The 22,557-nt window shown below is 53.2% G+C and overlaps 1 protein-coding gene across 10 annotated transcripts in view; it reads left to right on the plus strand.

Annotated features, from left to right (window-relative positions):
- PI4KA (phosphatidylinositol 4-kinase alpha) overlaps positions 1 to 22,557 on the plus strand; it is a 94,274-nt gene that overhangs the window by 28,231 nt on the left and 43,486 nt on the right. For all 10 annotated transcript variants that reach the window (XR_010836999.1, XM_067015657.1, XM_067015653.1 and 7 more), the window contains 16 exons: positions 54 to 142; positions 2,162 to 2,234; positions 2,769 to 3,028; positions 3,508 to 3,574; positions 6,232 to 6,380; positions 7,910 to 7,975; positions 10,019 to 10,115; positions 11,213 to 11,404; positions 11,753 to 11,853; positions 12,413 to 12,542; positions 13,266 to 13,398; positions 14,381 to 14,476; positions 14,835 to 15,018; positions 15,433 to 15,536; positions 17,349 to 17,517; positions 18,935 to 18,985. Coding sequence is in view for 9 of the 10 variants with exons in the window: in XM_067015657.1 (XP_066871758.1) it covers positions 54 to 142; positions 2,162 to 2,234; positions 2,769 to 3,028; positions 3,508 to 3,574; positions 6,232 to 6,380; positions 7,910 to 7,975; positions 10,019 to 10,115; positions 11,213 to 11,404; positions 11,753 to 11,853; positions 12,413 to 12,542; positions 13,266 to 13,398; positions 14,381 to 14,476; positions 14,835 to 15,018; positions 15,433 to 15,536; positions 17,349 to 17,517; positions 18,935 to 18,985 (1,961 nt within the window). In the remaining variant the exon portion in view is untranslated. The remainder of the gene's footprint in view (positions 1 to 53; positions 143 to 2,161; positions 2,235 to 2,768; positions 3,029 to 3,507; positions 3,575 to 6,231; positions 6,381 to 7,909; positions 7,976 to 10,018; positions 10,116 to 11,212; positions 11,405 to 11,752; positions 11,854 to 12,412; positions 12,543 to 13,265; positions 13,399 to 14,380; positions 14,477 to 14,834; positions 15,019 to 15,432; positions 15,537 to 17,348; positions 17,518 to 18,934; positions 18,986 to 22,557) is intronic.

A 22,557-nucleotide genomic window follows, 5' to 3' on the forward strand; every position in this document is an offset into this window, starting at 1 on the left:
AGATGGCGTGGCCAGTCGGTTTGATGATCTGATTCCTGTCTTTCTGCCTCCAGGCACCCTCCCGGTGGCCGAGAGCTTCAGCTTCTGCTTGGTCACTTTGCTGTCTGACGTGGCTTATAGGGACCCTTCCCTCAGGGATGAGGTAAGTGTTCGTGACTCGGTGTGCATTTCTGTAAGATCCGAGAGTCCCAAAGTGATGACAGGACAAAAAAAAAAAAAGAAGTGATTGGATTGTTTATGTTGATTTATTTCATACTGTTAGTAACACACATGAGAAATGTTAAATCCTGCTTGCAGTGCTTAGTCCCCCGCTGACCTCCCGTCTTATCTCGTTCAGCTTTCCCAATTGCCCTGTGAGGTGGGCAGCAAAAGGCCATGCGTCCTCCTGCCTCCATGCTGGGGACTGACGTTCATAGGAGATTTTCTGGAAAGCTGGAGCCGTTCCTTCAAGTGCTCCAGTTTTTTTAGTTTTAGTTTATTTTGTTGGAAATGTTACTTAAATGTATTTCCTAGTTCTCTCCTTTATTTATATATTTATTTTTGGCTGCATTGGGTCTTCGTTGCTGTGAGAGGGCTTTCTCCAGTTGCAGCAAGTGGGGGCTACTCTTCATTGTGGTGTGTGGGCTTTTCATTGTGGTGGCTTCTCTTGTTTCGGAGCACAGGCTTTAGGTGCACAGGCTTCAGTAGTTGCAGCACGAGGGCTCAGTAGTTGTGGCTCGTGGACTTTAGAGCGCGGGCTTAGTAGTTGTGGCACACGGGCCTAGTTGCTCCACAGCATGTGGGATCTTCCCGGACCAGGGCTTGAACCCGTGTCCCCTGCTTTGGCAGGCAGATTCTTAACCACTCCGCCACCAGGGAAGCCCCCCTGTATCTTTTTTAATTTTTAAAATCTCTTTCCTTACTATCACACTGTAAATTCTGTGTCACTATTTCTGCCATTATGTTGGTCTCCACCCTTCTTTCTTAGTTTAGGTTCTTTATTTACTTTTGGGTTGGCTAAAGAGGTAACTAGATACGTTAGAATCACATATTATTTTAAAAGCTAACAGGGCTTTTCTATCAGTAACACCTATGGAAATAGGTCACCACAGAAGATGGTGGCATAACTTTAATCTGTGAAATGGATGAAACATTGCTTTCCAGGTCTGCACTGTTCCGCATCATTTGACACTAGCAAAACATGAGCAGTTTGGTGATGAACAAGTCACATCAAACCAACTTCGTTTTTCTGCCTGTATTCCCCAAGACTGGAAGTGGGGGAAGTGAGAGGGACTCTGTCTGGGTGCTCTTCATCGGCCTGGACCACGCCTCTCCTGACATCCTGGGTCAGCAGTGTAGCCGAGGGCAGGGTTTGCAGAGCCAACTGAAGGACCACCCCAGGGGCACCCGGCAGGAGCCTCTGGTCGCCTGCCCCCTGCGGTGGAAGCTGAACAGCTAGGACCAGCCAGGACCGGGGAGGAAAATCCTGAAAGCAAGTCAGTCTCATCTGTAGACGATTTGGATGCCAAGCTGGGAATCGAGGACCCTCGCGGTGAACCGAAACTTACGCCCTGAGCTTTTGTGGGGCTCAGTGATGGGCAAAAAAATACCAGCCCTGCGGGTGGAGGGGCACAGCTTGAGGCAGCATGTGTGAGAGACACTTAAGGATTTCATTTCTCTGTGAGTTCATGGAGCCAACAGTGTGAAGGGCTGCTGGAAAGCCAGTGTCACGTCCACTGACGTTTGGGGTCCATGCTGAGTCTGGTGATTACTCAGGGAGCTCCCCAGCATCGCTGGAATAGTAGTGTGTTTTGTCTGAACACTGCAGTTGGAGGTGGTTTCTTACACACTGAGCTACAGTGAAAGGCAGGCCATCAGCAGGGACTTGAATCATAAGGAATGGATGGAAAGAACCAGGGGTGTTGAGCTGTGAAGAGAGATTGGGGGCCTGTCACCTTCTTCCAGAGTTAGGAGGCCTGTGGACCAGCCAGAGAGGGAGGGTTCTGTCCGCAGAAGGTCTGTTGCCTGACCCCTCGGCAGAGCTTCTGTGCAGGGGGTTATGGATCAGGTATGAGGCTGGACAAGAGAATGTCTAAAGCTCCCTCTAGTTCTGAATTAATTTTGTGACATTTATCTGATTTTGTTTATAAGTTTGTGTGTTATGTTTCCTTGGCTATTCCAGATTTTAGAGGCGCTTTTGCAGGTTTTGCATGTCCTTTTGGGAATGTGCCAGGCCTTGGAGATTCAAGAGAAAGGTATGTTTTTCTTTTTATTGTTTGTGATTATCCTTCCTCTTGCTTTTTCCCAGTCGTCAGATTTTGTTCTTTGCAACCAGTGTATCTGGTGGATGTGACCTTTGCTGCATGTTAGCTGAGAGGCTGCGTGGGGTCGTGAGCACAGCTCTGCTGCCTGAATGCTGGACCGCTTCCCCCTCTGGGACTCGGTCTCTTCACCTGTAACATGTCTGAAGGTCGTTTTCCCTCTGGTGTGAGGCTACCAATCTGCTCCCAGAAGGACAAAATGCACTGATTAAATCCCGTGAGGGAGCCTGCTCAGGTGACGTGGCTGAGGGATTGATTTGGAGGTGCTGTGCGTGGTTAAGACCTCCCACCCACAGGCTGAGTCTGCAGCCGTGGTTGAGGATGGATGGAAAATACCGCCGGTCAGCGCCTGGGCTTGGCCCTGTTGCCATGGCTAGTTCTGGCCCTTGGACTTGCTGGTGGGGGGCCCTGAGATGGGTGGTCCCAGGTCCCCGGGTGGTGCTGCCACGGCTTCCCTCTGCCTTCCAGAATACCTCTGCAAGTACGCGGTCCCGTGCCTCATAGGAATCTCCCGTGCATTTGGGCGTTACAGCAACACGGAAGAGTCCCTACTGTCCAGGCTCTTCCCCAGAGTCCCTCCTCATTCCCTCCACATCCCTGAGGAGCTGGAAGGTGTGCGGAGGCGGTCCTTCAACGACTTCCGCTCCATCCTCCCCAGCAACCTGCTGGCGGTGTGTCAGGAGGGCACCCTGAAGAGGAAGGCCAGCAGCGTGTCCAGCATCTCGCAGGTGGGGCCATGCGCCCAGGCGGACAGGGGATGGGGGCTTGTTAGGTGCCCACTCGCGTGTAGTTTGAGGGAACTTGGGGAACGTGAAAGGTTCTCATTAGAGTTCTCTTTTAATACAAAGGTTGCCTTATCCTTTTTAAGATTTATAAGTGAGTCATCTCCTGGGAGGTGAAGTGTTTGGGCACCAGCTCTTTTTTGAGTGCAAGACAGTTGGTGCCTGTAGAGAATATGTAATTGACTCATGGAGAAAGACAGGGACACGAAACACTGAGAATAACCTGGCTCAGTCATCAGGTGTAGAATATATGGCTAGACACAAGAATTTAGTATTACAGTAGAGAACCTGTAGCCAGGGTGGGCTTCAGCGAGGAGGTGGGGCTGAACCAGGGCTCTGGCCAGCAGAGGGAGCCTTGACTGAGACAGATCTGATTGAGGTCTGACTGGCCTTTCTTAATCTGTGCATGTGGTTGTGTGTTTCAGGTCAGCCCTGAACGAGGGGTGCCCCCTCCCAGCTCCCCTGGAGGATCCACCTTTCACTACTTCGAAGGTGGGCTTCGCCTTTCTGCTGACCGAGCCCCCAGGGGTGAGGTCCACAGGGCCTTCCTGTACTGTGAGGATGCTAACACAGACACTGCTGTTGTGCATCTTGAGTGTCAAGCTTTTTTTTTTTTTTTTTTTTTTTTTGCGGTATGCGGGCCTCTCACTGTTGTGGCCTCTCCCGTTGCGGAGCACAGGCTCCGGACGCACAGGCTCAGCGGCCATGGCTCACGGGCTTAGTTGCTCCGCGGCATGTGGGATCTTCCCGGACCAGGGCACGAACCCGTGTCTCCTGCATCGGCAGGCGGATTCTCAACCACTGCGCCACCAGGGAAGCCCGAGTGTCAAGCTTTTAAAAAGCATTTACTTTCTATTTTTGATTAAACTTCTTAAATTTGAATCTAAAAACATTTCAAACATAGAGAAAAGTGCAGACAATAATATACAAGACCCCAAATGCCTGCCATCTGAATCTTAGTACATTAACCTGTGAAAGCACTGCTTTTCAGGTGGAAATACTAAGCGGTGGGTCCTTCTCTTGTTTCTTGTTTAAGGTCATTAAGCGCGTGGATAATATTAAAAAACATAGTAATGAGACTGCAGGTAATACCTTATGTTTAATGAGTAATACTTTCTGTAGAGCTTTGCTGTTCACAAAGGACTTTCAGGTAATTTACTGAATTTGATTCGTGTGTCAGCTCTGTGCAGTGTCAGACACTTGTTACAATAGCCTTTACCTTCTCCTCGAGGGAAGTAAGATGCAGATTGTGGGGAGGAAGTGGGGAAACAAGACCACCACGCCTCTTGGCGCCGTCTGCTCCATTTTCAGTGACACCCCTGCATAAATCCCAAATCTTACACCTGTGGTCCCTGCAGCTCCGCCTTTGCCTCCTTTTGTGTCCACCATGTGCTGGGTCAGCCACGCAGGACGTCATCCTTATGTGGTGGTGCGTGTCTGGGACACAGACTTCTTGCCTTCTTTTATGACTATCATTATTTTTACAATAAACTGGTATGTCCTTAAGGTGAACGACATGATGGTTTGATATACATAAATGTGGTGAGGTGGTTACTGCAGTCAAGCCATTAACTATACATTTCCTCACATAGTCACCATTGTGTGTGTGCGTGTGTGGTTAGAGCACCTCCTCTCTCAGCGCATTTCTAGCATCCAGCACCGGTGTAATTAGCTCTCTGGACTCAGCCCGCATAACTGTCATCTCCCCATTTCCCCACCTCCTGCCTGCCCCTGGTCACCATACTCTCTGCTCCCATGTCTCTGAGTTTTTTAGATTCCACATATAAGTGAGATTGTGCAGTTTTTTTCTTTCTGTGACTGGCTTACTTCACTCAGCATAATGCCCTCCAGGAATATTATTCAGCTTAGGAAAGGAGATCCTGCCATTTGTGACAACGTGGATGAACCTGGATGAACCTGGATGTGATGCTGAGTGAGATAAGCCGGTCACACGGGTGCATATATAATGGAAAATACATGGAGCATGTGTGTTCATGCACGTTGTATATACATGTTTTATGTAGTTTTCACACACATTTCATGCACGCACACACACCCCCTTCCCACCTTCTTCCCACGTGCTCCCTTTAATTTGGCCTCACCCCACCCCCCGTCCAGCCCCCTCTGTGGCTTCACCGTGTTGGCCTCCAGCGTCTCAGCTCCTCTCAGTATTTTTGCCCCCCCTCTTTTGTAAGCTGCCTCCCGCTGTCATGGCTCTTAACCTGTAAAAAAGTGTAATTCTTTTTTTGTTGTTGTTCTCACATGTCTGGGTGGAAAATATTAGGACATGATTCTACCTAAGCTTTGACCTGAAACACCCCAGTGAGAGGCAACCCTCCCCAAGGATTTGCAATCCAGCTTTTACTTCTTTTTTTGATTGAAATTTAGTTGATTTATAATGTTGTATTAGTTTCTGATATATAGCACAGTGATTCAGTTATACATATATATTATATTCTTCTTCACATTCTTTTCCATTATGGTTTATTACAGGATAGTGACTGTTGTTCCCTGTGTTATTCAGTAGGACCTTGTTGTTTACCTATTTTATATAGAGTAATTTGTATCTGCTACTCCCAAATTCCTAATTTATCCTTCCCCCACCCCCTTTCCATTTTAGTAACCATAAGCTTGTTTTCTATATCTGTGAGTCTGTTTCTGTTTTGTGAATAAGTTCATTTGTGTCATTTTTTTTTTAGATTCCACATATAAGTGGTATCATAACGATATTTGTCTTTGTCTGACTTACTTCACTTAGTAACTTAGTATGATGATCTCTAGGTCCATCCATGTTGCTGCAAATGGCATTATTTCATTCTTTTTTATGGCTGAGTAGTATTCCATTGTATGTGTACGTACCACATCTTCTTTATTCATTCATCTGTCAGTGGACATTTAGGTTGTTTCCATGTCTTGGCTATTGTGAATAGTGCTGCTATGAACATTGGGGTGCATGTATCTTTTTGTATTAGAATTTTCTCTGGATATATGCCCAGGAGTGGGATTGCTGAATCATATCAGGCTTTACTTCTTAATTAAAACATGGAATTTGAGTATAAACAAAAGCAAAATCGATACCGTTGTTGGTTCTTGAGCGAGTATCTGGGTCTCATGCTCCCGCGACTGACTGTCTGGTTTTGCCCCATCAGCCTCTTATTTGCCTGATGGGAGTGCCCCGGAGCCCGACTACTACTTCTCCACCATCAGCTCCAGCTTCTCCGTTTCTCCTCTTTTCAATGGCATCACTTACAAGGAGTTCAGTATTCCCCTGGAGATGCTCCGGGAACTCGTAAACCTGGTAAGCATAGCCTTGATGGATAGATGGACCATGGGTATATCAACCAGTGGAATTGCTAGTTGTGTTAGCCTATATTTCACAGCACAGCTTGGTAGTCACAGTTTTCAGATTAAAGAGGGAAGGAGGGTCATATCCTCGGAGTTGCTGTGCAGCATGTTCTCATTTGTCCCTGCAGCCACCACGTGGGGCGTGACCACGCATCCCCTTGTTAGAGGTGAGGAAGTTGGTGTCAAGTACCTTAAGGGCTAAGGGCAGGGCCCAGGCTCAGGCGGTGGTCCGACCCCAAGTGCACTTGCTCTTGCACTTGACCCAGCTCAGGGGCTGCTCTGTTTAGATTAATACAGAGCTAATATTTCCTGTCTGGGGACCTTTGTGTGACCTTTGCAGTCGCATCAGAGATGCCATTGTCTGAGTCCTGGAGTGGCTGGGCCTGTGACCCACCCCTGAAGTTGCCGTGCTTGTACTGGGGTGCTGCATGGTGGGTTTGGGTGGGCCAGGACAGACTCCAAAGACAGGGCTTTCTGCTTTGGAACGAATGAGAGAGAAGAAGAAGGTCGGAGTGAGGCGGGGGCTGGGGGTGTGGCGCTTGCCTGTGAGGAGTGTGAACAGACATGGCCCACAGGTGGTGGCTATGGGTGGAGAAGCAAGAAGATGGCCCAGTGTCGGCAGGCAGGGTGGAGCCAGGGTGAGCTGCTCAGTAGCCGGCTGTCCTGAGGTCCCCCAGCCGGCCGCGCTGTCAGTGTCCTGATGGGACAGCAGCTCTTTAGGGTCATGTCAAGAGATTCCAGTTGAAGGCTGGATGTCTTGGGTCGTTCAGGGGAATTTGTTTTTCAGTATATTTTAACTTTCAAGGTTAGGTTTTCTTCTAAACCATTTTAAAATTTCTTCTACTGGCACATCGATTATCATTATCCATATGTTTTAAAAATAACCTTAAAGCACTGTAATGTGGTGGCAGTTTTCTCAGGCAGTTCTCGGTTGGGAGAACAGTTCTTTCTGTCCCGAGCACTGGTACAAAGTGGGGCCGGGGTGGGGGTGGCCAGTGCTCCTGTGAGGAATTCGCAGTGTGTGCTGCAGCGCCCGGAAGAGCCAGCGCCCTGGCCCGGGGAGGGGGCGTCATTGGCGCCTGGGGACCAGCTGTGACAGGGGTCTACCACGTCCGGGAGGGGCCTCAGAGGGGGGAAAGTCAGTCTTGCCTGGAGTCTCAGCGCTTTCGCTTCCTGGAAACAGAAACCTCATGTCCCCAGATTTGAGAGAGTTGGTTCCTTTTCTGTTTTTATTTCATTCCCATCTATGGTAAGAAAGAAGTTCTAGGCGATGGCAGGAGTAGGGACATTTTTTGTGTGTATCGGAGCCTTGGGGTTCCAGTGATGAGCTCATTGTCGGCCTCTTATTTCCATCCATTTTTCACCGTGAGCTTGTGTAGTGGTTTCATATGTCAGCACGATTTGTTCTTCTGTGGAATGAGCTGGCACTCCTGTCTCCCCCTGTGTATACCAGGTGCTCACGACGTCTCGTTTCCCTTGCAGGTGAAGAAGATCGTTGAGGAGCCTGTTCTCAAGTCCCTGGATGCAGTCGTAGCCAGCGTGATGGAGGTGCGTCCCTCTGAGGGCATCATGCTGAGATCACCTGCCGGGCACACCTGTGTTGGGGGAGTGGGGAGGGTTTGCAGTGGGTGAGGTGGGGCCACTGGAGTGAGTGAGAGGCTCGCCCTGAGACTTCAGCGTACGTTCCAGTGACGACAGCACACCTGCCACCCAAGGGCTCGCCCTGTGCCTGGCTCCTTTAGATGTGTCCCCTAACGGTGCCCCGTCTTGGCCCCTGAGCAGCGGTCAGGGTCTCTACTTCACAGGTGAAAGCAGAGGTTCGGGGAGGACTAACTGGTACCTGCGTCCCATGGTCAGCATGGGAGCTGGATTGCGGCCTGGGACCCGACTCTGCTCCATTGTGGTCCTTGCCCCAATGGCGCCTGCAGAGCCACTGCCAAGGCTCAGTACGCGCCCCTCATCAGTCCAGGCACTGCAGGCCCTGGCTTGTGAGTGTGAGGGGTGTGTACTCAGGCATCTTCTGTCTTGAGCATGTTCAGAACCAAGGCCCACAGCTTTATTTATAAAATCATTAAATGTCGCTGCTGGGAGGCCTCAAAGTCCCTGGGAACATTTGGGTCAGCCCCCTTTTGTCAGGGTCCATAGAGATCACTGATTTCCAGGCTGATGACTGCTGTGGCCATGTGCTGGGCTCAGATTCCTTGTTAAGCCTGGCGTTCTTTCTCTCATCCGACATGCAGCGCCTGGCACCACCGGGCTCAATTATGAAGCGGGAAGGGAACCACCAGGGACCTCCCTGTGCTGCAGGCCGCAGCTCCTGCCCTGCACGCTCTCCACCCCACTATCTGCAGGCATTAGGTGTGTGGCCGGTCACTTGCCAGCTGGTCTGCAGCCCTCCTGCCCGTGGGCCTGAGCTCTCACTGTGCTTGCTCTCAGAGGTGTCCTGGTGTCCTTTGTCGGTGTGGGGTCGTGTGACCCTGGGCAGACCAGGAGGCCAGGGCTGGAGCTGGGCTGGCAGGCACAGCAGCCAGATGTGTTGGGTCTGAGTGCCATCTGTGGTGAAGAGCTGGCTTGGGTCCTGAGGGGAGAGGAATTCCAGGAACATGGGGCTCTGAGGCCCTTCTTCCTGCAGAACAGAGCAGTTTCTCATATTTTGTTTCATAATTTGGACTTTAGTGTAAATGTCCATTTGAAGAAATGGTTTTGTGGCTAAAAAAAAGCTCTAACCCAAGTCACTGCAGGATAATCCTCCTCCTCATTCACCTTCACTGGCAGTGACCGTGCTTATCATGTGCCAGATGTGACTCCCTCTCCTTGAACCCATGGCATACCCGCTGTCAGCCAGGGAGATGGAGGCTGGCTGGGCCTTCATCACACAGCTCTGGGGCCCTGGAGCCGGGCTGCACTGCCCGGGTTCCTCCCTCCTGGCTCTGGGGTGGGACCCCTGGTCACCTTAACCTCAGCCAGTGTCACGTCTGCCCTGCAGGGAGTCATGAGGACTGTGCCTGTAGGGCCATTCGCACAGCGCCCTCTGATGGCACCGGTGCTCATGGGACATGGCCTCCACAAGCCTCGCCCCGCAGGCCCCTTTCTGCTGTGGATTTGCCTCCGCATCCACCTTCCCTGTGCTTACCTGTGTCAGAATTTTTGTAAATCGTGCCTTTCCATTGCACTAGACTGAGTGTGCAGAAAAATTAACAGTATCTTACTCAACTCACTAGACCTCAGATGAATTTTTTTCCACAGAAGAAAACTAGTATCACCTTTTAGATGAGATTGCTAAAGAAAATTTAAAGTGAATTTTAGTTAGAAAACGTAGGCTGAATCCGAAGGTGCCCCAGCTGTCATTTCTATCACTGAGGGGGACAGGGTGCAATGTGGTCTTGTGGCCCTGTGGCTCCTGCACCCCCACTCTCCTTGTTCAAAGATGCCCGGAGAGCGTGAGCCCTCAGTGAGAGGAGGTGGTCCGTCCTCCAGGGGCCCAGGGCTGCTCCCCGTAGGCGTCTCTGGGCAGTGTGAGCGTAGGAGGGAGGAGGGAGTCACTGCAGTGACCGGCGGTGCCAGTCACGCGTCCCATGCCTCTACCCGCAGGCCAACCCCAGTGCCGACCTCTACTACAGCGCGTTCAGCGACCCCCTCTATGTGGCCACATTCAAGATGCTGCGGGACACTCTGTACTACATGAAAGGTGAGAGTGGGGTCCTGCCCTTGTGCCAAGGCCGCTTCACAGCGTCCGCAAGGAACGTGGACACATTCCCGGGAGAAGCAGGCGATGAGGGACATGCACCTGTCGTCCTGCCCCCGGTGCTGCCAGCAGCGCAGCCTCTTTGGTGGGTATGTCTCCTCGGCTGATGTCTGACATGGATGTGTGGGGTCGTCCTGATCCCCTGGTCAGGCATACAGTCTAATGTGTCTGCCTCACATGTTTCAAAACATTAAAAAAAAGAAAACGAGGCAGTCGTGATCTTACAACTCAGAATAATTTGTCAGTAGCGGAGCTCACACACGGAATTAGCAGTTCCTTCCACGCACGCTCTCTTGTGTGTTTTAAACACAGTTTTCCTAGGCTCTTCCCTTAAGTTGCTGGATGTGCTTCATAAACAAAAGCTTTGATGACCACATGGTGTCCTGTGGGTGTCCCATAATCTCCTTAGCTGTTTTCCTGATCTGATTCAAAGCGCTGCTGGGACCTGCGCCTGGTTGGGGCCACCATGAGGGCTAGGTTCCCGAAAATCGGCAGGTGCTGGCTGCTCGGCCTGACCCCGGAGCCTGCGGCCTCCCCTAGCCAGGCTGCTGCTGGCTTTCTCGGCCAGTCTGCCCTGTGCCTGTGTCGTCTCTCGGGTCTCCTTCACTGTCCAGTCCCGAGGACGAGAGCTGGGAGAGGCTGCAGACTGGGTGCCTTCCTGTGCAGGGGGTCCTCCTCGGGCTGCATCCAGCTTTCCCACATCTGATAACTGACGCCTTTTTTAGAAACTATCACAGGAGTACTTTTCGTTAATCGGACCAGTTCTGGTGATGGCACTCCCCAGGTTGTGTCTCATGTTCAGGTTTGAGTGTATTGACAGCTTAAAACAAAACATGGCTCGCATTTCGCTGGGAGGTGACCATTCCAAGTGTCAGGTAGCATGTGTGAAGGGCTGGCGTGCGTGCCCATCCTGGCTCGTCCCAGCTGGCCTTCCTGGAAGCATGGTAGCCAGCAGCAGCGCCCTTTCCCTGGGTATCTGTTGCAAGGGAAAGACCACGGCTATTCACAGCCTGAATCTGTGCCTGCTGTCCCTCCTGCAGACCTGCCCACCTCCTTTGTGAAGGAGGTCCATGACTTCGTGCTGGAGCAGTTCAACACCAGCCAGGGGGAGCTCCAGAAGATCCTGCACGACGTAGACCGGACCCACAGCGAGCTGAGCCCCCTGAAGCTGCGCTGCCAGGCCAGTGCCGCCTGCGTGGACCTCATGGTGTGGGCTGTGAAGGACGAGCAGGGTGGGTTCCCCGTGCCACCGCCTGGCGCATCCTCCGCTTATGAGGAGAGGAGGGGGCTCAGGGGGGAAGATGGTGCTGGTCCAGGAAGGTGGGGGTTTTGGGGGAGCCACGCTCAGGACACGGGACAGGGTTGGGGCTGGCAGCGGAGGGATAGCCTACCCCACAGGATGGTGTCGTCACAGCAGCAGGAAAGGAGCAGGGACACCCGCCTCCGACACTTTGTGGTGGAGCCGCTTCTCAGAGTTAGTGAGCCCAGGGTTTAGTCACATTCTTTTTTGACTGGTGAAGGAGTCTTTGTGACCATTGACCTTTACTAAAGGTCCGTACCCTCCTCTGTTCTGAACTTAGGTGCAGAGAATCTGTGCATCAAGCTGTCTGAGAAGCTGCAGTCCAAGACATCCAGCAAGGTCATCATTGCTCACCTGCCCTTGCTCATCTGCTGTCTGCAGGTCAGTCTCACGGGCCCTGGTGAGGGTGGTTGGGGGCGCGGTGCTGACACCCATCAGCAGGGCCTTCTTGCCGTGGCCAGGCTGTGGCTGGCACCAGCAGCGAGGTCTGAGCTGCTGCCTCTAGGAACTTGAACTAGAGTCTGCTGTGGACAAGTTCAGTGCTGGGAGGCTGCTGCTGATGGCCAGCAGGCTTTCTGCGAGCGGGTTCCAGGCACAGCCACGTCTTGTGTTGTGGAGGCTGCCCTGCATCTGCCAGGCGTTCCCAAGGCCTCGGATGCCAGCCTGCTGTGCCGAGACTCTGACCTTGTCCCAACCCCACTGACTTCATATCTGCCGTTGTGTAAAAGTAATGCTTGGTGCCCTTTCTCCCCTAAGTTTCTTCCAAAAGAGATGGACACACTTTTAACAGTGAATCTCGCCTTTGGGTGGAGAGAGTCCCGACCACTCCCTTTCTATCTTTGTGCCCCATGGCCAGATGGCCCTTGGAAGTCTGATTGACTTGGTGTCTGAGTGGGTGGGCACCTCCCCCGCAGCCCTGATGGCCCGCTGTGCGTTGCAGGGCCTGGGCCGCCTGTGCGAGAGGTTCCCGGTGGTGGTGCACTCGGTGACGCCATCCCTGCGGGACTTCCTGGTTGTCCCGTCCCCCGTGCTGGTGAAGTTGTACAAGTGCCACAGTCAGTACCACACAGGTAACTGGCCGAGAGGCCGCCATTCCTGGGCTGCTCCTCCACCTTTTCCCCCCAAGGCTTCCCCTGCACAACTCCCTGGGGTGCCAGGCCTCCCTCCTGCTGCCACAGCCCAGCTCCAGGCCTGCTCTTTTTGGCACTTGCTCTCTCTGGGGCATCCTGCAGTGTGCGTCCCATGTCCCGACGCCGGGCCTGGAGCTCTGTCCTCTCCCCTGCCACAGGCCCAGAACACGTCTGATGACTGATGTTAATTAAGTACCCTGCTGTGCACTCGGGCGCTGAAGTGGTATCACCATGCTGCCCCCAGTCCCACCAAGGTGGGCATTTTGTCCTCTCCCTTCAGGTGGAGAGACTCTGAGGGCCCTGCTCTCACACTTGCCCACCCTTCCCGCCTTCCTGCCCATGAGCTGGATGCCCTCAGGCCATGCCCTTGCCTTTCTGCTGGGGCAGAGCTCCTAGGGGCCAGGACTTCTGAATCATTTCTTAAGACGTTGCTGTTTTATGTATTCATTGCTTTGTAACCTAAGTGTGCTTCCTTGATTTAAACATTTGTTTCATCCTTTCTGTTCTCTGACACTTTGGATTCTGAAATGCTTGGTGAAGTCTTTGTAAAGTGATTGTTTTTATAGCTAAAGATAATTACATTTGATTTTGGTTTTGAATTTCAAACACAGGTATGGAAAGTGACAGGCATAACCAGATACATATTTGAATTTTTACTTCCAGTTGCTGGCAATGATATAAAAATCAGCGTAACCAATGAGCATTCCGAGTCGACCCTGAACGTGGCGTCGGGGAAGAAGAGCCAGCCATCCATGTATGAGCAGCTGCGGGACATTGCCATCGACAACGTCTGCAGGTGGGCGGTCTCGGGGGGTGGGGAGGACAGGGGCGGGGTGTCAGGCAGAGCCAGAGACATTATTGTTCAGGGAAGCTTCTAAACCTGCACTGGATCCGAAAAGGGAGATTGCTACATGTTAAAGAAAAAAAAAATTTTCTGCCTTTCTTTTCCTGATCATAAACGTAGTAAAAAACAGAGAAAATCTGTGATGTGTAGAAAAGTAGACAGAAAAGAATTATCCCTTAGCCCATCATCCAGAGTGATGACATGTGGTCCTGTTTCATCTTGTTTTCCGTGTGATTTTTGGTATAAATGAGAGGTTTTATGTGCCCGAGTGTCCCTTCGGCACCACCTCTATCTGTGTGAACTCTTGCTGTCCACGCTTGGGGACCAGATACATTCTGATTTGCAGGAGACGTACCTCTCCTTGTCTGAGTCCTGGTGCCTCGCTCTTGGGGCTATCAGGCTGGAGCCCAGCTACTCTGTCAGACTGTCTTCTCTGACTTTGTGGCCTGGGAGCCAAATGTGTGGGGAGTGAGAGATGCCTGTAAGATTCCATGTTCCTCAGGGCTGTTAGATTTTCCCTTCTCTAGAGCATAAGCATTTCTCCATACTATTAAAACCTTGATAATGTAATTTTAACATTCCCTCAGCCACCGTGGGACCATCTGTCTTTCAAATCAGCTATTGTGACTTCTGTTGAGAAACGGAATTTTAAATTGGAATTGGCAGGAGTATGACACCCTGAAGGAGACCGTTCTGGGCAAGACAATGAAGTTACTATTTTCAACTGAGATACTTGTCAAAGGGTGAAATCTACAGCTGTTCTTTGAATTCATTCTATGTAATGATGTTCATTCAGATTTCTGGGGAAAGAGTATTCAGAGCGGGTCTTTAAACCTTGCAAACTCGAGACAGGAAAAACTCAACCAAAATCAAACACAAAATGCTCATCTGGTTATTCTGATGCCTCATTCTGCTTGGCCTCCTCCTTGCTCAGGTGCCTGAAGGCTGGCTTGACTGTGGATGCAGTGATTGTGGAGGCCTTCCTGGCCAGCCTCTCCAACCGGCTCTATATCTCCCAGGAGAGTGACAAGTACGTCCTGTCCTGTCCTGGGGGTGGGGGCGGGGGCAACCTGTCCTGTGCAGGCTCATGGGGCTGCTGTCGTTCGCGTTCTGCGCCGCTTTCTATCACGGAATGACGTTGGGCATTGAGTCTGTCCCTCAATGTCTGCTGAAGCCCACCTTGGAATGTGCACCCTGGATACTGGGGGGAAAGACCTCTGTCTTCCCGCCTGGTGCTAGTGATTGCAGATCCCAGGCTGTCACTGCCAGATGGACGCTTCCTCTGAGAGACTGATGACCCTGGGGTCCAGGTCCTGGCTTCCAGCTTCATTTCCCTGCTGCGTGCTGGAGCACCATTCCCAGGGCATGTCTGTCCTTCCCTCCCGTAGGGATGCTCACCTGATTCCGGACCACACCATCCGAGCCTTGGGCCACATCGCAGTGGCCCTGAGGGACACCCCAAAGGTCATGGAGCCGATCCTGCAGATCCTACAGCAGAAGTTCTGCCAGCCCCCCTCCCCCCTTGATGTGCTCATCATCGACCAGCTTGGCTGCTTGGTCATCACCGGGAACGTAAGCACGGCTAGGAACCCACTCTCCCTGGGCAAGCTTCGGGAAACTCTTTGATTCCCAGGAATGTAAAAATACAGATTAAACTTACCCTGCAGAAGAGTTAAATGCTCCCAACTTTCTTAACACCAAATGGTGAGACTTTTTTTCCAAGTAAAGGAGGATAGTGTAATGGTTCCAAGGGTGCCAGAAAAAGAGGTTTAAACTATTTTCTTGCTGATGTTAATAGAATAGAATGGAAATGGAATCTATTCCACTCTTGGTGTTTAAGTTGAGGTTTGCATAAACCTTTAGGAAGGGCTGGCCTTGATGCTATTTCAGGACCCACTGTCCCTGGTCCCCAGTGTGTCCCCTCTGGGTGTCCTTGGAGGGCGCTCCCAGAGGAGATGTGGTCATGTGTCCCTCACTCTTTTCCAGCAATACATTTACCAGGAGGTGTGGAATCTCTTCCAGCAGATCAGCGTGAAGGCCAGCTCTGTTGTGTACTCTGCCACCAAAGATTACAAGGACCACGGCTACAGGTAAGTCTTCCCAACCTCATTGTTGCTCTCGATCCTTTGAAAATGTGAGATGTGGGGACTTGTCTTTTAAATAAACATCTCTTCTTACAAAAGCACTACATGTTAGAAATACATGTACCCAGGCGGGAATGACCTGCACAGGGCTGCCCCTGAGCTAGCATCTCTGAGCTCCTCACCCAGTGGGCACAGTGCCCCCGGGTGACGGTGTGCTCACAGAGCAGCACCAGCCTTCTGCCCGTCGTCACCTTGGATGTAAGCATGGTGTCCATCAGGAGGCAGCACCGCAATCTGTCTGGCCAGCCCTAGGCCTCACGTTAAGTAGTTTTCCAGTGTTTCTGCTGGTTGGTGCTGCATACCTGTGCGGTCTCAGATGCTCACCTCAGGGTGGATTCAGAGGGCAAGGGAGGAGACGTTGACATCCTTGGTGTATGATGTTTGCATGAGTCCTCACCCTCCCCAGGGATGCCCCAAGGACAAGACGCGTCCTCCTGTGTTTGGAGATCTCATGGACTTGGTCAGATGAAGTCAGGAGGGCGGTGGGCAGGGCAGAGGTTCTCCTCTCCCTTCCTGGCCACTCCACCCAGGGGAGGGGGTGGGAGTGTGGCTATGTGACCTCAGGACATGCTCACCTTCTCTGTGCCTTAACTTCCTCACCAGCTGTGTGGGTGTATGAGGCCGTGTGTATGCATGTGACAGCTCTCAGCACAATGGCTGCTTCTCTGCCTTCTCACTGCTGCTCCCATGGGAGCCCCGGCCACTGGAATGTAGGAGTGGCCTTGGGGGGCCGCCAGCTCACCTCTCTCTCCTGTCTCTCTGTTCTGGTCTCCGCAGTGACACCGACACACAGACCAAAACCTCTTCCCCTTGCATCTTGCTCCCAGAGTGGCTCCTGCACCTCCTCGCCCCTCCCCTCCCTGTCTTTCCTTCTGACCTCTGACCTTGCCTCTGCCTCGCTGCTTGGCCCGTGCCATGTACGGGACTTACCAGTTCCTCATCTTCTGCCACATTTCCTTCCTAAAGCACTTTCTGACAGTGCCACCCACAGTGGCTGGTCTCCTGCCAGAGGAGGCATCCACTGCCATCCATTTCCCCCGTAGAGATTTGTCTGGGAAAGGGTGCCTTTTGTACCGGCTGCCATTGCTCTGTGATTTCGGGGGCAGACAATTGCTACGTGCTTCACAGGGACTGTTTGATTCCCCCACGCCCTGCGAGGAGGGAATTATTATCCTTGTTTACTCAGGAAGAAGCTGGGCCTTAAAGACCTGAGATACTTGGCACAGCCCGGCTGCGGCAGCATCCAGCTGACCCGGCACTCAGAGCCCGGCCGCCCTGCTGGTGTGCAGTGTCAGCTTCCTATTTCAGGGTTTACGTGGGGTGACGGGGTCGGGGCAGGTCATCAGGACCACTGAGCACTTCCTGAGTGTCTGGTGAGAGCTGACCCTAACCTCAGCCCCAGGTGGAGGAGGAAGTGTTGTCAGAGTTTCCCGGGTGGTGGTGATGAAGGGAGACTAACTGGAGGGGAAGTGGGTCCCCTGGAAGTGCCGGGGAGCGACATGCCCGTTCTCAGCTGCGTGGTCACCTGGGCACTTGGAGAGAGTGTCCCGAGACTGTCAACATGCCCCAACGCGCAGGCTCCTGGAAACTGAACAGCCCCTGGGCCCCCAACTTGTCTCGGGGGAGGTTGGGATCTCTTCTGCAGCAGCTGACTTTCCTTCAGCGCTGGTATCCTCTCGTGGCATGTCCCTCGCCTTGGGGGTCTTCGTTCACAGTACTGGCGGCCCGCACTGTGGCCGCATCACTTCTCTCCCACAGGCACTGCTCGCTGGCTGTGATCAATGCCCTGGCCAACATCGCGGCCAACATCCAGGACGAGCACCTGGTGGACGAGCTGCTCATGAACCTGCTGGAGTTGTTTGTGCAGCTGGGGCTGGAGGGCAAGCGGGCCAGCGAGAGGGCCAGCGAGAAGGGGCCCGCCCTGAAGGTAAGGCTTAGCCCCGGGCACCACCTTGAAACCTGTGCTTTCTCCCTTTACCTGCTGATGTCAGGTACGGGGGACTGGTTCCTTCCCAGGGTGCTGGCGGGAGTGAACAGACAGACAAGGGGCTGCCCCTGCAAGCTTAGTGGGACAGGTATGGGAACGAAACAGGGGCGTCAGGTGGTCTCAAGGCCTTTCTGAGGTGGAAGAGGGTGAGCAGCAGCCTCGAGTGAAAGTCTCAGCTAGGAGGGAGGGGCTGGTGCAAACAGGGCCTGAGACCCTTTGCCCCGCTCAGCCCTGCCTTGCTCCCCACCACAGCAGGCTGGGCCACTGTTCCTCTTGTCTCCTGAGTGGGGCTCAGCTCCCCGTGCACAGGAGACGGGGGCTCAAGGGTGTTGGGGAGGCACCTGGAGCCCAAGGAGGCCAAGGCTGTACCCTGTTGAGGGCTCCAGGGCCCAGCTCCCCCCGACCCCACCCCCACCACTCTCACTGCATCTCCCGGGCTCAACACTCAGGTGTCCTGCTTCGTTCCTCAGCTGGGGTAGGGGTTCCCTGGGTGCCAAGCTGAGCTTGCCCATGCACCCACCCCCTACTGCAGTGACAGGCCAGGTGTCTGTGGGGCAGCAGTGGGGGGTGGGGTGGGGTGGGGACTGGCCAACACACTGACCACCAGGAGCTGAGGACAGAGATTGAGAGCTGGGGGGACACCAGCTTAGGACTCTGTCCCCACCCCTGCACGGCCACAGGGCCTCAGCAAGCTGTCCCGACCCTGTTCATCCCTGAAGATGGAGCAGCCCTGCTGCTTAGGCAGTCACTGCCCTCATGGTCAACTGAGCAGCTGGGCTTCCTGAGCCGGGCTGCTCCTCATGTGTCTGGCCAGGTGGCTGACTTTTTACTTAGTTATTTTTAAGTAGCCCCCAAATTTTCCCAGACTTGGAAAGAACGTGTATTCATTATAGAAAAGATAGAGAAACCTGTAAATAGTAAAAATATCTCTCCTCAGATACAATCGTTGTTAACCTTTTGACAGACTTTCTCCTAGGTGTTTTATGCAAATCTATTTATTTTACGTAGTTGGCACCTTGTGAGAACATACTTTCTTACATTTAACATTTGATCTGGGCACTTTTTAAGGTGACAGTGCTTTTTAGAGTGCCGTCTCTGTAACAGCTTGTGATGTTTGTGCAGAGTTGTTGCGGTTTATGTAATCCTTCTCCTGTTTGACATTCAAATTGTTTCCCTCTTTTGCTGTTAAGATTATGCATCTTTATACATGTTTCTTTGTATATGTTTTTCATTGTTTCGTGTAGATTAAGGAATTTCAGTTTTCATGACACTGTATCAGGTCTTTTTTTTTTTTTTTTTTTCCTTTTCAATGAAAGAAGTGCGGGCTCATCAGTGACTCAGTTCTGTTCTCCTCCAGGCCTCCAGCAGCGCGGGGAACCTGGGTGTCCTCATCCCTGTGATCGCCGTGGTGAGTACCTGCCCATTGGTGTCTCGGACTCAGGTGCGGTGCTCGTGCTTAGTGCTGCCCAGAGACCTGCAGCAAGTTCCCTGAAAGGTGCTGTTCTGAGGCTGCAGGGATCCTGCAGCTGTGGCTGCGTCTCGGAGCTTCCGCGACTGCCCCATGGGTGTGTGCTTGCTGTGACTTCGCTGCCTCGCTCTTTTTCTCCATGCTTGGCCGAGCCCCTGGCCAGCTGACCAGGACCCTACTGCCCATTCCTCAGGTGTGAGGGTCTGACTTAGGTTTTCCCTGAGCTCCTGCCCGCCTCAGGTGCCTCTGACTGTAGCCCGCCGGTGCTGCTTCCAACTCCACCCCCAGTCCCCCATGGTGAGCCTGGGGCCTCTGGTTGGTGCCTGGGCTTTGGGGCTGCAGCCCTTGGTACTCTGTTGGGGATGGCTCAGGCCTGTCTCTGCTGCAGCACCGCCGCAGTCAAGGGCCGGTGTCCGTCTTGTCCTGTCTCAGCCTGCGGCCACTTCTTCCCAAGTGGCCCTTACGGATGTTACTTTTCCTTGCCCAGTCGTTCCCAGCTGCCAGACCTGAGCCAGGCCTGTGTCTGGCTTTGTTTCATTGGTGATTCTCGAGCTCCCACTTAGCCTGCCTTCTGCTTAAGCCCCTGCTTCCGCCTCTAGTTCTCCCTCTTCGTTCGAGTCTCGAGCATTTATGTGGGTGTCCCCGCACATGGAGGGGTTGACCTCCGGCTGCGCCCCTCGATCCAGGGGCGTCAAGGCCCGGTGGGTGGTTGGGGAGCCCTCGCCTATCTCTGCAAAGTGTTTTCGATCCCTGCTTCTGTGGGCAATCGTCATTTGAGTCTGGGGACCGTTGGGGGTCCGGTGTCAGCTGGCCAAAGCAGATGGGAACCGGCAGCTAACTGGCTTATCATTCTTGGCTCTGATAGTGAGACTAATAGTCGTGGGGTATGTGTGGGGGGGGGGTTCCGCCTCGGGCCACCCCACCCTCTGCCTGTCCCCTCCTCCCTCCCCCAAGGCTCCAGGACAGCATCCTCTCCCCAAGCGTGCTGCAGGGTTGGAGCTTGGGCTTGCCTCATGCCTCCCACTTTCCCTGGGAGCCCTCCCACCTCTCCCTGCGGTCAGGACACCCACAGCCCCTCAAGGGCCTGTGGGTTGCTGGGACCCTGACAATTTACACCAGCACCCACGGGTCAGTTTCTAAAGACGTCATGGTTGACGTCGACTCGCGCACAGTGCGTTGAGAAGCGCCACGAGGACACTTTGTTGGCCTGGAGGGAAGGGCGAGGGGCATGAAGCCCTTGGCCCGTGGAGGGCTCCATGGAGAGCAGGTTTGGCAGACAGGGAGTACGTCCGGGGGGCCTCTCAAGTTAACGAGTTCTGGGATATTTGAGCCCCACAGTTCTCTGATCCGTATGTATGCCTGTGAGCTTGTAAGTGTGCTTGGCGGTGGTTGTTTGGAGTTTAATAAATGCACGGAAGAAATCTATAGGGGACATGTCGTGCTTTTGGGGAGCGATGACTTGTGGGTTTGGTTGGGGGCACACCAGTTTTAGGGTCACTGGGGCCGGGGTTGGACTCCTGGCCCTGCATGTGGGGTCCTGGGAGAGTGTCCCAGTCTCTCCGCACCTGTTCTGCCAGCAGAGTGTCTCAAAAAGATGGGGTGACCCTCTGTGGGGCTGGCGCATCAGGGCAGGCAGATATGTTAGCAGTGATAGGCTAGCACATGCTCACCTGAAACACGCGTGTCTCCTCTGATAGTGACCTTTACATGAACGGAATAAGTATCATCGTGTCAACAGGTTAATGGTTATATTGTGGGGGAGGAAACAAATATTTGATTCTGTTGCTCAACACAGAGCCCAGATGCCATGGTTCTTGCCTCTGCTCTCTGGGTCTAGCCCTCACCCTAACCCTGGACCTTCTGGGAGAAACTAACTTCCATAGTTTTTTTGTTTGTTTGCTTGAATGTTTTATACTTCTTTTTAAAAATTTTTTATTTTAAAGAAAAAGATATTCTGTTTTGGATTTTTCAATGACACAGTGTCTTCAATGACTTAGTTGAGTGGACGTGCCAGTGGGTCTGGGCAGGAAGCATGGGTTTCTGCCCTAATGCAGCTGTTCCCTGATCAGTGATCTTGGGAGCCTGGGGTGGGGGCGCCAGCTCACATGGCCTCCGAGGCTCCTTCCTGCCTGCATTTGGTGGTCTTTGTCCTGTGACTCTGTGATGCTCTTCAGAAATGTCACTGATTCCATTGCTTGAACCTACAGCTGGAGACATAGTTGCCCTGCTGTCACAAAGCACGGAAAATGTCCGTGCACTCCGCTCGGCCGGGCACCCGGGCCACTTGCAGCTTGTGTGGCCTTGGACAGGTTATTCTCTTGGTGCCTGTAAAAGGATGTTTGGGGACTAACACTTTCAGGTCATAGACCTGTGTGAAAGCTGCTCCTTCTTCCTCGTAGAGATGGTGTCTGTCCTCAGGGTTTGCACTTCACCTCAGGAAGGGAAGGGGGAGGGGCCCAGGTAGGCCCCAGTTAGGGACCCCTTGGCTAGAAGTGGTAACCCAGGCACTGACCTGAACCCCTTCGAGACAGTAACCCACTTCATCCTCACAACAGCCTGCAAGATAGGGACTGTGTTATCCCCGTTTCACAGATGGGAGACTGAGGCACGGAACTTGCTTCAAAGTGCCAGAGCCAGGAGTGGAACCCAGACAGCCTGGCGCAGGCCTGTGCTCTGGGTTCATATCTGCCACATGGAGGCACCTCGTTTCTGAAGGGGATCCAAGGGCATTCTGAGCAGATTGAGGGGCTGGAGCTCTCTGACCCTTGGGGGTCGAAGAGGAGCCTGGGCCATGTGTCTTCATGCCTTCTGGGTGGGGGATGTGGGGGAGGGCTGAAGGTGGAGTCTTGAGATGTGCATGGGGGTGTGGGGGAGGAGCCAGAGGAACCAGCAGCAAGACTAGAAGGGTCAGACAAGCCCAGGACAGGACAGTGTTGACTCAGAATAGAGGAGGACTTGGAGAGGGTGGTCAGCAAGCCCAGGTTCCCTGAGAGGGCAAGAGGGATGACAGGGAAAGGCCCCCTGCCCTGGGTGGCAGACACTGGATGGGCCCTGGCTCAGGCAGGGGAGGGGGCATGGGGATAGGGTGAGGGGTGAAAGCAGGGCCAGGGTGGGACTCAGGCCTGCAGCTGAGCACGCCCCCTCTGTAACAGTGGAAGCCCCAGGTTGGTGTGAGGATGGGGATAACCCAGCCTCCACATTGGGGACCACTCGAAGGGTGGTCCACTCGAAGGACCGCAGCAAAGGGCAGCACCCCTTTGCTGCCTGTGACTGTATCATTCTCGCTGGGTCAGAAGCTCTCTGTGGAGTCAGGCCAACCAGCCTTCAACCCCAGCCCACTGCCCACTGCAGGCCTGTGGGGTCCCAGTCTGACAGCCACATACATGGCAGTTGTGAAGCCCCCCAGCGCTGTCCCCTGCCCCACAATGCGGAGGCCTTGCGCTCTTCTATCTGAGCGCCTGTGTGGATTCCACTGATCTTGCCCCGGAGTCAAGGGTCCAGAAATATAGTTC

Source organism: Kogia breviceps, chromosome 15, assembly GCF_026419965.1.
Source record: "Kogia breviceps isolate mKogBre1 chromosome 15, mKogBre1 haplotype 1, whole genome shotgun sequence".
In the NCBI taxonomy this organism is placed as follows: Eukaryota; Metazoa; Chordata; class Mammalia; order Artiodactyla; family Physeteridae; genus Kogia; species Kogia breviceps.